This window comes from Coregonus lavaretus (genome assembly GCF_964263955.1).
Source record: "Coregonus lavaretus genome assembly, chromosome: 4".
NCBI lineage: Eukaryota > Metazoa > Chordata > Actinopteri > Salmoniformes > Salmonidae > Coregonus > Coregonus lavaretus.
Window position 1 is genome coordinate 6,638,164 of NC_139991.1, and position 13,975 is coordinate 6,652,138.

The 13,975-nt window shown below is 47.4% G+C and overlaps 1 protein-coding gene across 1 annotated transcript in view; it reads right to left on the reverse strand.

Moving 5' to 3' along the window:
• The window catches only part of LOC311128555 (uncharacterized protein), a gene marked incomplete at both ends in the record, with an annotated part of 140,778 nt that overhangs the window by 82,590 nt on the left and 44,213 nt on the right, over nt 1-13,975 (reverse strand). Inside the window, one exon of the mRNA XM_084160743.1 lies at nt 13,879-13,971. Within this exon, the coding sequence (XP_084016869.1) occupies nt 13,879-13,971 (93 nt within the window). The remainder of the gene's footprint in view (nt 1-13,878; nt 13,972-13,975) is intronic.

The window sequence follows — 13,975 nt, forward strand, 5'->3', positions numbered from 1 at the left end:
CTGAAACAATCACGACTCTCCTTGGATTGCAATTAAAAAGTTGCTCAAATAGTGGTAGAACAGAAATGACTCACAAACACCCAGTAAAAGTTATTTTCATGAGGAAATAAAACATATAGTACTGATAGGTACAAAGCCCTCATCTCTGCTTAGATTGATCTCCTGCACATCGTCTGGCGTGGCAGGATAAAATAAATGTTGTAAAGAAGGGGAAATGAAATCTGCGACACTTTTTAAGACTGGGCCTGGAAGAGGCAGAGCTTGAGGTGAGGTATTTAATCCGAAAGAGTCAATAACTTGTTCTCGTTCACAATTACGGCCTGACCCAGAGGTTTCAAAAACATAAACCAATTAACATCAAGAGTTTTGGTATTGTTAAACTCACACCTACACTATTGTATTGTATTGTATCAGTACAGGACAATAACTGTATTGTTACAATTACCAGAATCTCTTCTTGATATAAAAAGTAAGCCATGAAGACCTAAACATGAAGGCCTAGCCACGAAGGCCTAGCCACGAAGGCCTAGCCAAGAAGGCCTAGCCACGAAGGCCTAGCCAAGAAGGCCTAGCCACGAAGGCCTAGCCAAGAAGGCCTAGCCACGAAGGTATAGCCAAGAAGGCCTAGCCACGAAGGCCTAGCCAAGAAGGCCTAGCCACGAAGGCCTAGCCACGAAGGCCCCCTAGCCATGAAGGCCTAGCCACGAAGACCGCCTAGCCACGAAGGCCTAGCCACGAAGGCCTAGCCACGAAGGCCTAGCCATGAAGGCCGCCTAGCCACGAAGGCCCCCTAGCCATGAAGGCCTAGCCACGAAGGCCGCCTAGCCACGAAGGCCTAGCCACGAAGGCCGCCTAGCCACGAAGGCCTAGCCACGAAGACCTAGCCACGAAGGCCTAGCCACGAAGGCCTAGCCATGAAGGCCCCCTAGCCATGAAGGCCTAGCCACGAAGGCCGCCTAGCCACGAAGGCCTAGCCATGAAGGCCGCCTAGCCACGAAGGCCTAGCCACGAAGACCTAGCCACGAAGGCCTAGCCACGAAGGCCTAGCCATGAAGGCCCCCTAGCCATGAAGGCCTAGCCACGAAGGCCGCCTAGCCACGAAGGCCTAGCCATGAAGGCCGCCTAGCCACGAAGGCCTAGCCATGAAGGCCGCCTAGCCACGAAGGCCTAGCCACGAAGGCCTAGCCACGAAGGCCTAGCCATGAAGGCCCCCTAGCCACAAAGACCTAGCCACGAAGGCCTTGCCAAGAATAATCTATTTTTGAGATAGAAAGTCATAATAGAGTGGTATTGTCTCCTGTGGAAGCAGAGAGTTCTTAGGCTATTGTGAGAGACAACGGTCAGTAAGGGATTTAACAGAACACAGAATAGCCTACATACGTCAAACTACAGTGAACAAAAACGACAAGACATTGGCCAAGGCATACAATATCTAGCTCTTATCAATGATGAGAAGTTTGCCCAAATATGGCGGACACTACAGCGTATCTCAACGATCTGATATAGACTCAACTAAGGAGAGATAATGAAAAGTCCAAATGAGATGAGGCCTTAGTGGGTTTTGAGAACCTGTCTTTGGTAGGGTGTGTGACTGTAGAGGCAGGAAAGGCAGGCTTCCATAGCAGCCTAGCACAGCTTTGGTGGTGGGAAGCAGGAACGCAGCGGTGGGTCCAGCTATTGACTTGCTTTATTGATTTTGGCAAGGGAGTTGAGTACTTAAAATCACAACAACTTTTAATCCAATGTGATGATTGTGTGTGACGGCAATCCCCAACAGAATCAGAATGGAGTTCAAATCAGGCCCCACCAGCTGCACTGGCTTAGGATAAACTGGCACTCACTACTGGTTCGTAATAACATGGAGAGTCACCAACCACAAGCATAACCAAGCCCTGATAAAAAGGATTTAAAAAAGCCAAAAAGTCACTTTACACTCCAACAGCCATACTTGCATTCTTGCAAAAAAAGTCAAGTTGATAGCTTGTGCCAAAGATAATCTTCCCACTTGAATGGTGAATAAATCCTATTTTGTCATTGAGGTGATGTATGCAGGGCTGTGACTGTGTAACTCTGTTAAGTCTGTTTTATTATTCAGGTTTCACACCTCCTGGCTCCCTCCCTATGACCTCACTGTCCCTCCCTATGACCCCACTGTCCCTCCCTATGACCCCACTGTCCCTCCCTATGACCCCACTGTCCCTCCCTATGACCCCACTGTCCCTCCCTATGACCCCACTGTCCCTCCCTATGACCCCACTGTCCCTCCCTATGACCCCACTGTCCCTCCCTATGACCCCACTGTCCCTCCCTATGACCCCACTGTCCCTCCTAAACCCCTCTGGAATCTTCCTCTGACTCCCAGAGCTCCAGTCAAACTTCTCACCTCAGCCAACCTTCAACAGTGTCAAAAGCTACAGCCTGAATCAGAACCCGGCGTGTTTATGGGTTCCTGATGCAAATAATGAATAATGGAAAAATACTTAAATAGGGCTAATCATTCTAAGCGTAGTGGGAAGGCATAAAAAGTGTCCTTGTGATGCGGTGCTTTAGGAGCGTTGTTGTGGAGTCCTGATTGATGGTCAGGGATGAGTGATTAGCGGCGAGCCGCAGTAATATCCTCCACGGCCGGCCCGGCTGCAGGAGCCAACCACAGCGCTGTAAACATTTCACTGCGTCCCGGCATTGCTTTACTGCCTTTAGAGGAAGGGAGTTGTGCCTTTAATCCTAAAGCGGGCTGCTGCCGAGCCTCATTACCACAGCCCTGTCACCAGACACACACACTGACACACACACACACACACACACACACACACACACACAAGCCTTTGGAAATGAATTCCATTGTCACCCAGAGTCAATTCCCAGCTGAATTGGAGGAGCTGATATTGCTCCTGCTCTGTCCATGTGACTAAGTGTCTCCTGCCTGCCTGCCTGCCTGCCTGCTGCTGCCGCACCTCCATTTTGCTGCAGGGATATTTGGTACAGTGTCTGGCTGATGAATAATATAACAGCATTGGTTTGCTCAGGGAAAAGCAGTTTATGCAAACATACATAATACTAAAGTCCACACTCTCCTCAACGCATTTGCATTGGCAGTGCATGAACAATCAACAGTTCACAATGATTAGAGAACCTTCCTATAATACGATTGTTTAAATACCATGTACATATTTTAAGCTGATAAATATATTTAGGAATTTTTATACAGAAAATGTGGTATTAATGTGAATGTTGTCAGGCAGTTTAGCAGGTGCCTGGAAGCCAGTCAATAAGGTAGAGAAAATACGTGACATTCATTATGTAATTGACATTATGTAATGTGACTGGAGATATGGCCTGCAAAGGGACTGTAATTTCAACTGGGAGATAATATGTGTAATTGACTTGAATCCTATTTTTGTGATTACTTTATGAAATAAAGGACCGCTTAAAAGAGCATACAATCACACCATTTTCCTTTTGTTTCGTTCTTGAAGCTTTTAGATAAGGATAGGCTACACTCACAATGTAATCACAGAAAAAGCATTTGATCCATTATCTTGCAATTCAGGTTTTTCCCCCTTCATTTGTACCAAATCATATGCTTATATTGTTTACCAGATTAAAATCATCCTGGACTGAGGGAATTCTTACCACAGAGTGCATTTCCAATGCAATAATAATAGCATAACAGTTACTCTCTGGAAAACAGACACTGATGAATATACAGTGATGCTATATGGGGAGCTCCCACACTGTGCCCATGTTGACGCAGTCAGATAAATGGATGGAAATGGGCACGGCGGTGAATGATGGCTGATGCATCAGGGGGGTTGGCGTGGCGAGGAGCGGCATGCCGTGGAGGTGGCGTGCCGAGTGCTGGGCCGTGTGTCACCACCGTGGAGCATCGGACAGAGTTTTGGAAAGTTTCCAGCGGGCTGCTGGTGATAAGGATGAGCAAGTGGCACGTTATGAGAAATGTCCCTCAAAGTGCACAAGTCAGCGGGAGATGGATCAGCCCCACCCACTGGACTGAAGGGTGCTTCTTTACCAGCCTCCCCGGCACTCTTTCTGCACTCTCTAGTATACAAATATCTCGGTCTCTCTCTCTGTAATGCCGAGTGGGATCATTCTGGAGCACTGCAAATCAAACCCACTCTGCATGATGTGCATACAGAGTCCAGGCCAGCCAAACAAATCATGGCAAGCCCACAGCTTCAGGAGGAATCAGATTAGGGAGCAATCTCTATGAGGTCATTTATATCCATTACTCCCCATGCATAGTTCTGTAGTCTACGGTACACACATATACTCATGCACTCACACTAGGGCTGTGATGTTCATGGAACTTTGGATGACGGTAATTCGCCAGCTAAATGACCGCGGTCAACGTATTTAACGTTTGAATAGCACATTTGAGACGCATATTTTCTCCTCTACTCCGCTCCTGACTGCATGTGCTGCCATAGAAATAGAATGAATAGAACGGGCATCCCCATTCAAGTCAATGATGGCATAATGGGTGGACTGGCGGCCATTGTGAGTGTACCCATAGGAGCAAAGCAGGAAGTAAAATATGTGCTAAAATATGTGCTGTGATCTGTTGATTCAACTTCGCCGTCTGCACTCATCTGTCTGATAGTGCTGAGCGATTAGTGCTCTTTGAGGTCGGTTCGGTTTTGGTTCGATTATTTCAAAAATATCACGTTTTTTTAGTTCGGTTTCGTCCCGTCTTCAGTCAGCTGTTTGTTCCTCAAAGAAAATACAACAATTGTTTCTTCCAACACCCTCCATCAGTATGAAACAATCTCTGATAGTAAATCAAACTGCCCACACTGACCACAGGAGAAAGGAGATCGTCTACAAAGAATCCCAATATAATAATGCTGCACCACAGAGCCATGTCTGATTCAATGGCTTGTCTCACTCACCTGCTCCCTCTATCCCTTCTCTCTACTATCTTTTCCTGCTCTCTCTCTACCTCCCCTCTTCTCTCTCTCTGAAGCAGGCACCAGAAAATAGAGGGATTAGTGGTGTGTATTGGTGCTTAGCACTGGACACAGTAGCCATTTTAGAGCAATGATGAACTGTGTGTAAGAGTGTGTGTTCTTACTGGCTTCTCACACTGGCTAACCCACTATTCTCCACACGGGTACATAGGAGCTGGTCCAGGGACAGTGTGGTGGGTGGTTATAGAGACTGAAACATATGACAAACTGCCTTCAGGAAATGGCTGGAGTTGGCACTGCCTGTGAACCCTGCTAAAGAACCGGGAGGGCACCTGAACTGAGAGACAGAGACAGAGACAGAGAGAGACAGAGACAGAGACAGAGACAGAGACAGAGACAGAGACAGAGAGACAGAGAGACAGAGACAGAGAGAGAGAGAGAGAGAGAGAGAGAGAGAGAGAGAGAGAGAGAGAGAGAGAGAGAGAGAGAGAGAGAGAGAGAGAGAGAGAGAGAGAGAGAGAGAGAGAGAGAGAGAGAGAGAGAGAGAGAGAGAGAGAGAGAGAGAGAGAGAGAGAGGAAGGGGTAGGAAGGAGGGAGGAACTGCTGAAAAGAGAGGGATGGAGAAGATAAATTAGGTTGTTATGTATATCACAGGCAATTCACACTGGCACACATTCCATCTGAGATCCCATCAGCTGTCAAATTGGGAAAGCGATGGGAATGCAAGGCACCAAGCATCTCAACAAGACCAGAGCGGGGCGCACCACTGAGACCTCATCAAAACACAATCACGTCCCCAGCCAGACCCCCAGATGCACGCAGCCAGACACACACTCACCACACCACATACACACACACACCACACACTCAGAACACTCACACACATTTACCCAAATCTGTAAATAATCACACACACTCAACACACACACAAAAATACATTAGTTTGTAGTCACACATGAACACATTTCCGCCCCATACAATCACAGCTACTCGCGATCCAAAAGATAATGTAAAATACTGCCCAGTTAAATAGTGCTCATCATCTCTTACTATTACCAGTGTGTTTATCTCCATTATAAAGAGGCTCACCTCAAAAGCTACACCTAGCCTGAGACTCTGTTGGTGATGTGGAACGTAGCAGGCACATGCAGGCTCCTGAGCTCAATGAGATCCAGCCCAAGCAACCCAGACAAATGTAGCTCAGCCCATCCCATCCCATGCCAGTCGACTTTAACCAAGCCTATCTCAGCTCAGCCCAGAGTGCCCAGTCAGGTGTGGCCACATCCCGCTCGACCAGCTCCCAGGTCAGCAGTCCCTCAGCTAATCCCAGCAGATAGCCCAAATGCTGACCACCAGCAAATAATTGCCTGCAGTTGGCTGGCTCCCCCAAAGCCACTCTAAGGCACAGACAGGTGTTTCCCTGTAGGTAACTTCTTCCTTCCCAGGGACTTATCGTGATCTGTTCAATTCTGCTAAACTAAAAGATTCTACCTGATATGTGTTGGTGTCACTGATAAGATTAGGCCTGGTGTGGTGTCTGCCAGATAATGCTCCCCTACTTTAACGCTAATATTGCATGTTTACTTTTTTTTGTATCATATCCAGGAGCCAGGAGGGATCTCGCTGCATGCCAAGTGCACAAATACATGTCTGTTTCTTCATCTGCTGAGATATATTGAATTTGATAGCTTTTCCTGTTTATTGCTTTCGAATGCCTTCGGCACCTTTCCCTGCGAGAACAAAGGGAGTCTGCTGCCAAGTACTTGCTGTGTCAAGAGCCCTATCAAAAAGTCTGACTTCACAGGGCCAGGGAGGGAGAGCAGACAACATCGACGCATACTCACAAAGATAAACCAATGACATGACAGTGATTCACAACAAACCCCTCTCTTAATAATACAGAAAACCACTATAAATAAAACACAATATGCCCTTAAAAGAAAACAAACAAAATGCGCTACTAACATCTTTCTCTCAACGTGATTTGCTTTGCTGTAGTTACACTGATAAATGGCTCTGTCTTATAGTGAAGACAAGACACACAGACACAGGTGGTGCAGCAGGAGATGGAGGAAGGGAAAATGTGGAGACAAAATGGCTGGGCTAACAGATAGATAAGGACTCTGAGTCCCTACATTTGCAAATAAAATATCCGTCCTTCATTTGCCATCACTAAAAACAACCCATCTAACTATCTTATGTCTCTTTTGTCCTGTGTTCCATTCAGTTACAGGTGTGTGACTGCACTATATATGTCTCTTTATATATTACACAAAGCTACATAATGTACAGAGAGCCAGAAAGGATGGTTGCTGTCAGACCAGCTACAGAAATAACCAGTCAGTGTTTCCATAGAAATGTGCAGACAGCCACAGGGCCTCTGGGGCAGTAGACAGTGGAGCCCTGAGGATGTGCTGCTGCTATCCCTGCTTCCTGCTTTCTCCCTGTGAGAGACATGGAGGGGCAGGAGGATAAACGCTGGAATCACCCAGAGCCTTGTGGGGGTCCTGCAGGGCCAAAGAGACAGCCACAGGAACATGGGGAAACAACAGAGAAGAGAAAACACCTCTCAGAAAAGAGCCAGTCAATCTCCAGCACATATACACATAACTAACCCAAGTGTCTCCCTTTGAGCTGGATTATGGGGTTTAGGCCCTATAGTAGAGCTTCAGAAGTAGAGGTCCACAGTAGCCCAAAGCTCGGTATCAACTTAACACTGACACACCATGGCACGGCTTCAGAGATTACAGTGCAGCAGAAGGAAGACGTACCCTCTCTGACACAAAGTGCAGCGTTGCAGGGTTTAATAATCCCTTTCTCTCCCTCTTTCTCTCTCTCTACACCGCTCTCATCTCCCTCTTTCTTTCTGTCAAGAGCAGCGGGCGAACGAGGGGTGAATGGCTACCTATGCTTAGTGGGGCAGGTGAACATCTGAAATGACAGGGACAAGGGCTTCTTGAGTGCTCTGTAGAATGCTGGCAGCTCACTGAGAGACCATTAGGGAGATGGGTTCTGATCAAATGCATCATCATGCATGTAGACAGAGAGTAGGGTCTGGAGCAGTCACCTTGAACAGCCTGATGTGACCCAGACAGGAGACTCCTATCAAACTCCATTCAAACTGTCATCCAACTAACTTTGCCCTGGAGTTGTGCACTGTGCAGCCTGAAACAAACATTCACTCCTAGTAGTTATCTAAACATGGAATGCTCTACATGCGTGTGGCATCATAAGCCTACACTGTATCTTCAATTGTATTACTTTACAGTCCTTCTACTTTGTCTGTCTGTTCCGCATCGGTCCTCTGAGCAACAAGCTGTGAGAGCTAATACTAAAGGACCTAGGCTTTGTTTTCGGGGGTGAGGCTTGACTCAAACACAACACAGGAGAGGAAGAGCTAAAATAATGTAACCAAGTTTGCTGATAACACAACGATGGTGGGTCTGATCACCAACGACAATGAGACAGCCTATAGGGAAGAGGTCAGAGACCTGGCAGTGTGGTGCCAGGACAACAACCTCTCCCTCAATGTGGGAAAGACAAAGGAGCTTATCGTGAACTACAGGAAACGATGGGGCTGTACTGGAGCGGGTCGAAAGCTTCAAATTCCTCGGTGTCCACATTGCTAAGGATCTATGATGGTCCAAACACACCAACACAGTCGTGAAGAGGGCACGACAACTCGTCTTTCCCCTCGGGAAGCTGAAAAGATTTGGCATGGGCCCACAGAGCCTCAGAAAGTTCTACAGCTGCACAATTGAGAGCATCTTGACTGGCTGCATCCCCGCTTTGTATGGCAACTGCTTGGCATTTGACCGCACAGCCCAGTACATCACTGGGGCCGAACTCCCTGCCATCCAGGCACTCTATACAAGGCGGTGTCAGAGGAAGGCCTTAAAAATTGTCAAAGACTCCAGACACTCAAGTCATAAGACTGTTCTCTCTGCTCCGCACGGCAAACAGTACCGGAACGCTAAGTCTGGGACCAGAATGCTCCTGAACAGCTTCCAACCCCAAGCCATAAGACAGCTAAATAGTTCAGCAAATAAATACCTGGACTATCTGCATTGACCCATCTTGCACTAACGCTTTTTGACTCTATGCACACACTCACACTCCAACACATACACACACACACACTCACACTGTCGGCACACACACACTTTCACACTTACACACTCATCACATACGCTTCTGCTACTGTCTATTATCTATCCTGTTGCCTAGTCACTTTACCCCTACCTATGTGTACATATCTACCTACATTTCCTCGTACCCCGGCACATCGACTCGGAACTGGTACCCCATGTATATAGATAGCCAAGCTATCATTGCTCATTGTGTATTTATTCCTTGTGTTATTTTTATTTTTCTATTATTCTAATAATGTTTTATTGTATTCTACATTGTTGGGGAGGGCCCGTAAGTAAGCATTTCACTTGTTGTTTACGAAGCATGTGACAATTTAAAATGTGATGTCAGCCACAACATGCAGCTGAACATTTACTCATGTTTCCCGCTCTCCAGAGGACCCCGAGACTGTGGAGTGCATCTATCCCTGTGCATATAGAACATTATATGAACTCTAACATGGTGGAGTCACTATCAAATGTGACATGAGCCATGAAGTATGGGGGATCGTCTAATGGCAAGGAGCGATCAGTGAGCGCCCGAGAACACTGCTTCAGTTTCCATTTCATTCTGCTGCCGTACATTCATAATGTAAATTGGACCCCTTTTGATTTCCAGTTAGTGGGAGGGGAGTGTGTTCGCAAGTATGCGTGCACGTGTGTGTGGTGTGCATAAGAGGCTTGTGGAACCAAGGAGAAGGTGGAATATTACCCAAGCATGTTCCCCTCCGAGCTAACCTTGGGTGTGTGTGTGACCTTGTTAGCTGGGCCACTGCAGGGATAAAACGGCAAGCAAATGGCCTCAGTCTGTCCATCCCTCCCTCCCCATGGATCTCACACTCACACACGTCCACACACACGTTCCTGCGTCTGATGGCCTCTCCCTGCCACTGTTTGCAGAGTTGGAAATTGCTTTAATAATTTACACTGTTAATAACCAGGCTGGTCTCTGCGGCACAGAGGGGCCCTGTTCAAACACAGGTGTGTGTGTGTCCTGCTAGGGCCCAGGCGTGGTGCAGAGGGGGGCAGTGTTAGTGTGTATGTGATTTTAGTCTGAGCCATCAGAAACTGTGCAGAATTGACTGATCTGCTAGTTGAGAGTGGTAATAGGGTGGGCTCCTGTGTAAACACATAGGCAACTAGAGGCCTCGTCTGAGCTACTACTGACACAGAGCTGAAGGTCATAGAGACAGTGTGAGAGATGCTCCTCCAGGCTACAGGACAGGACTTTATCTAGGTTAGCCTGAGCCTCCACCATCCCAGGACATTACCTGGCCTTTTCTCCAACCCAGATGTTATATCATTCCCACCCTGGATAATGAGGGAGTCTGTACAACAGGGTGGCCACTGGACGTCAGCAAGACAAAGAAGGCAACTGTAATGGAATTGTAATTCTATGTAGGCAGCAGTGACTGAACGGTCACATTCATATACTGTAATCGACAGGGAAAAAAACGTATTCAATACTGTTCTATAATCAACAACAGCCTGTTTTCCCTCCCATGGAAATGGACATCGTCCTATTCAGACAGACAGGGCCTGGATGAGCTTCTCATCACCACCCATCATCCAGTCCTAGAGCTCTCTCTCTTTCTCTCTCCCCCCCTCTCTCTCTCTGCTGGTCCGTCAGTCCACAGGCTCTACTCTGGGTAACTACTCTGAGGAGAGGGAGAGATGGGGAGGGGTGGGGGGCACTTCTCAGCTCAGCAAATCTTCCAGTGACCTTGGAGAAAGTCTGCCTTTTGAGTGAATAGAGGCAATATTAATAATAATAGAGAAATTAATAAGACGGCCAGTCGGCCCGAAGGTTGGGCTGCGGGGGTGGGGGGGGTATACTGCTGGTAAAGGAGGGTGAGGAGAACAGGGGAGGAGAGGGAGGGGTGATAAGTGCACGATTTCCTCGGCGGCTGTGTGGTGCTGCAGCCCTCGCCGATGTCACACGTCAGAGGGAGCAAATCAAAGGCAGCTCTTTTGATGAATATAAAACCGAGTCCTGCTGAGAAGCACTCTGCCTCTCCCTCTCTCTAATCACAGAGCCGCAGCACAGAGCAATCCCCCCAGCCCTGCACAAAATGAAAGAAGAGTGGAAACAAGGAGAAGGGGACGGAGAGCACACACAATCACAACAAAGCCTGCTTTAGAATGGCAATAAACATTGGTCCTCTGGAGAGGTCTGCACAGGGACGGGGTGTGGTGTTTTGGAGGAGATGGAACAGCATAAAGCTTTCTATTCCCTCTCAAACAACAAAATGTACATGTCTCATCTGAAAATAATGGCCAACCCAGCAGCTGGTACGTAAACCACACCTGCATCAGTGCCTGTAGCTTCAGAACTGATAAAGGCTTTAGTTTTGTTAAAATGATGTCTACATTTTCAAAGAATAGTCAAATCAACTCATAAACAACATTTTTGTCAATGTATGACACAAAGAACCTAATGTATTGAGTGAGCAATGAGAATCCTCACCTTTTTCAGGGAATGCTCTCCACAAAACATTAGCCCAAATTTTCATAGACGAGGCACAACAGCTCTTAACAGGTATGGTGTGTGTGTGTGAGCGTGTGTGTATGTGTGAGTGTGCGTACGCCTGTCCCTTTTCAACGCCCCCTACTGTGTGCTAGGAGTGGGGTCCCATAGCATCCCCCACTACATAGGATGTATTGTTGAGCGAGACCACTTCACTCTCCTCCTTAACCTCTCCTTTCATTACTGCTCCCCATACAGGTGACAGCGGACAGAACAGCCCTTAGGCTCCAGACTGCAGGCTGAAACCAGCCACAGAGAAGCCCACCACCTAGCACTTTCCCTGGGTCCTGCTGCATCCCTCCGTCCATCCCCCCAGTGCCGGCACCTACCTATCAAAATTCATCAAATAAGAGACAGCGGACAGCGGGCACTGCAAATTTCCCATCTACTGAAACGTCACAAATCTCCATTTCCATTTCCTTTTTGTGCAGTAGATGGGTTAAATCAGGTCAAACTCTAGTGGTCAAAGAAAGCTAGGGAGGTTAAGACCCCATTTATTGGTAGCACTAGTTCTACCCCTCTCCGTCCCACCTCTAAATCTAGCGTGGTTCCCTCCGTTTGCAGACCCCAGCTCAGCCAGCCTCCCCTGGGCAGCTCTCCTCTACAGCTCCCCAGGCAGCGCTTGTCTGTGGCACCAGAGCCCGTTCCCACCCAGGCCCTGGGCCCTGAAAGTGACACATGTGTGGGTGTCGCCGACGTGTCACCTTCCTGCCCGCTGAAGTATGAGGCAATTTCCTGCGAGTGGCGCATGGCGAGGGAGAGCGAGAAGCTAGGCGCGACCCAGCTCCACTGCTCTCTATGATACTGTCAAGGAAGAGTAATGGCTTTCTGCAGCGGCAGCCACTACCAAACTAATGTTGTGTGACTTTGGCTCTCCTTTCCAATGCATTTCCTCCACATTGAGGGAGAGGGAGACGAGAGGGAAAGAGACGAGAGGGAAAGAGAGGAGAAGGAAAAGGGAGAGGAGGAGAAGAGAGGAAAAGGCCGCAGAGATGGAGGACAGGGTCAGGAATCCCATAGATTCCTTCAGTGGAATATTCTGTTTCAGCGCCAAAGACATCCACTCTTACACAAAGACGATGCTGTTTCACTAAAACACCAAATACATGACAGGAACATTTATCTCATTTAAATATGTTTTCTATGGTTCCCTCTATTCTCTACCATCTGGCTATGAGGCTGTTTCCTCCTCCACCCCCACGTAGCCAAACAGGATACCAGTCAGTGCTCTGTGAGCCCACCAGGGAAGCTTGACTAATCAACAAGCCAATTCAACTAATCAGGAAGGTTCTAAATAACATTTGGATGATTTGAAGGTCAAACTCCACCAGAGAGAAATAAATTCATCACAGACAGGACTAATAGGCCAATCTACCTACCATATCTGAGGCTATCTCCATAATTACACAGACTCATTGTGCCTGACCTCCCAAATTCAATAAGCAATGAGGAGAAGTTGTCTCATTATTTTCGCACAATTTCCATATTAAACGCAAACAAAAGGAACTCTTTCTAGGGACCTGCATAGTTCCCTACTTAAACTCTCTGCCTTCTCCTGCTGCTGCAGACGTAAGTGCAATCCAATCACGTCCAGAAATTATAAGGTTATTATACAGAATTACTGCCTGATTAAAATTGCACAATATTACAATTCATTAGAGTTAATTGACTCCCATCATGGTCTCTTGGCTGCCTGACAGATGTGTGGAGACGTCAAGAGAGGGGGACAGAGCTGCAATTCAGGCTGGCCCTGGCTCCCACATTGGGCCCATCAGATCCCAGGCCACGTGCCATCATTAGAGCCCCTCTCAACAAGCACTGCTCTCAAAGATCTCCAGCTCTACAGGGCAATCATGATCTCCAACCCATGACACCATACAGATAGACCATACAGATACTAAGTCACCATGTGCGTACGCATTCATCTGGAAATGAGGGTCTAATGTGATTTATGTGTGAATGCGTAGGCTTGTATAGGAATGTTAATAACAACAGGATGACCGATTAAATGTTAATGAGTCTTAGAACAGAGAAAATGAACACCATATAATGGGACTAGCTTACATTTCTATTATTTTCTATCACCTACTCATCCATTTGTTTGCGCAGAAAAAGGGACATTTGGATGAATATTTAAGACCGGAAAAGCCCAGAGTGGACCCAAGTTCATTATATGTTCACTGATGCATTGTTAGACCTTACAGCCTATATAAAATGTAGGTCAGGTATTAGATCATGAGCTGTGGAACATATAACAGTACATGTATGTACCCACTTTCCCTGCTGTACTCACGTCCCCAGACAGGGTAGCGCTGCTGATGCTGATGCCCACTCTAACAGCCACCTCCTGTCTCAGCTGGACTATGGTCTCCTCAGAGCTCCTGACCTGC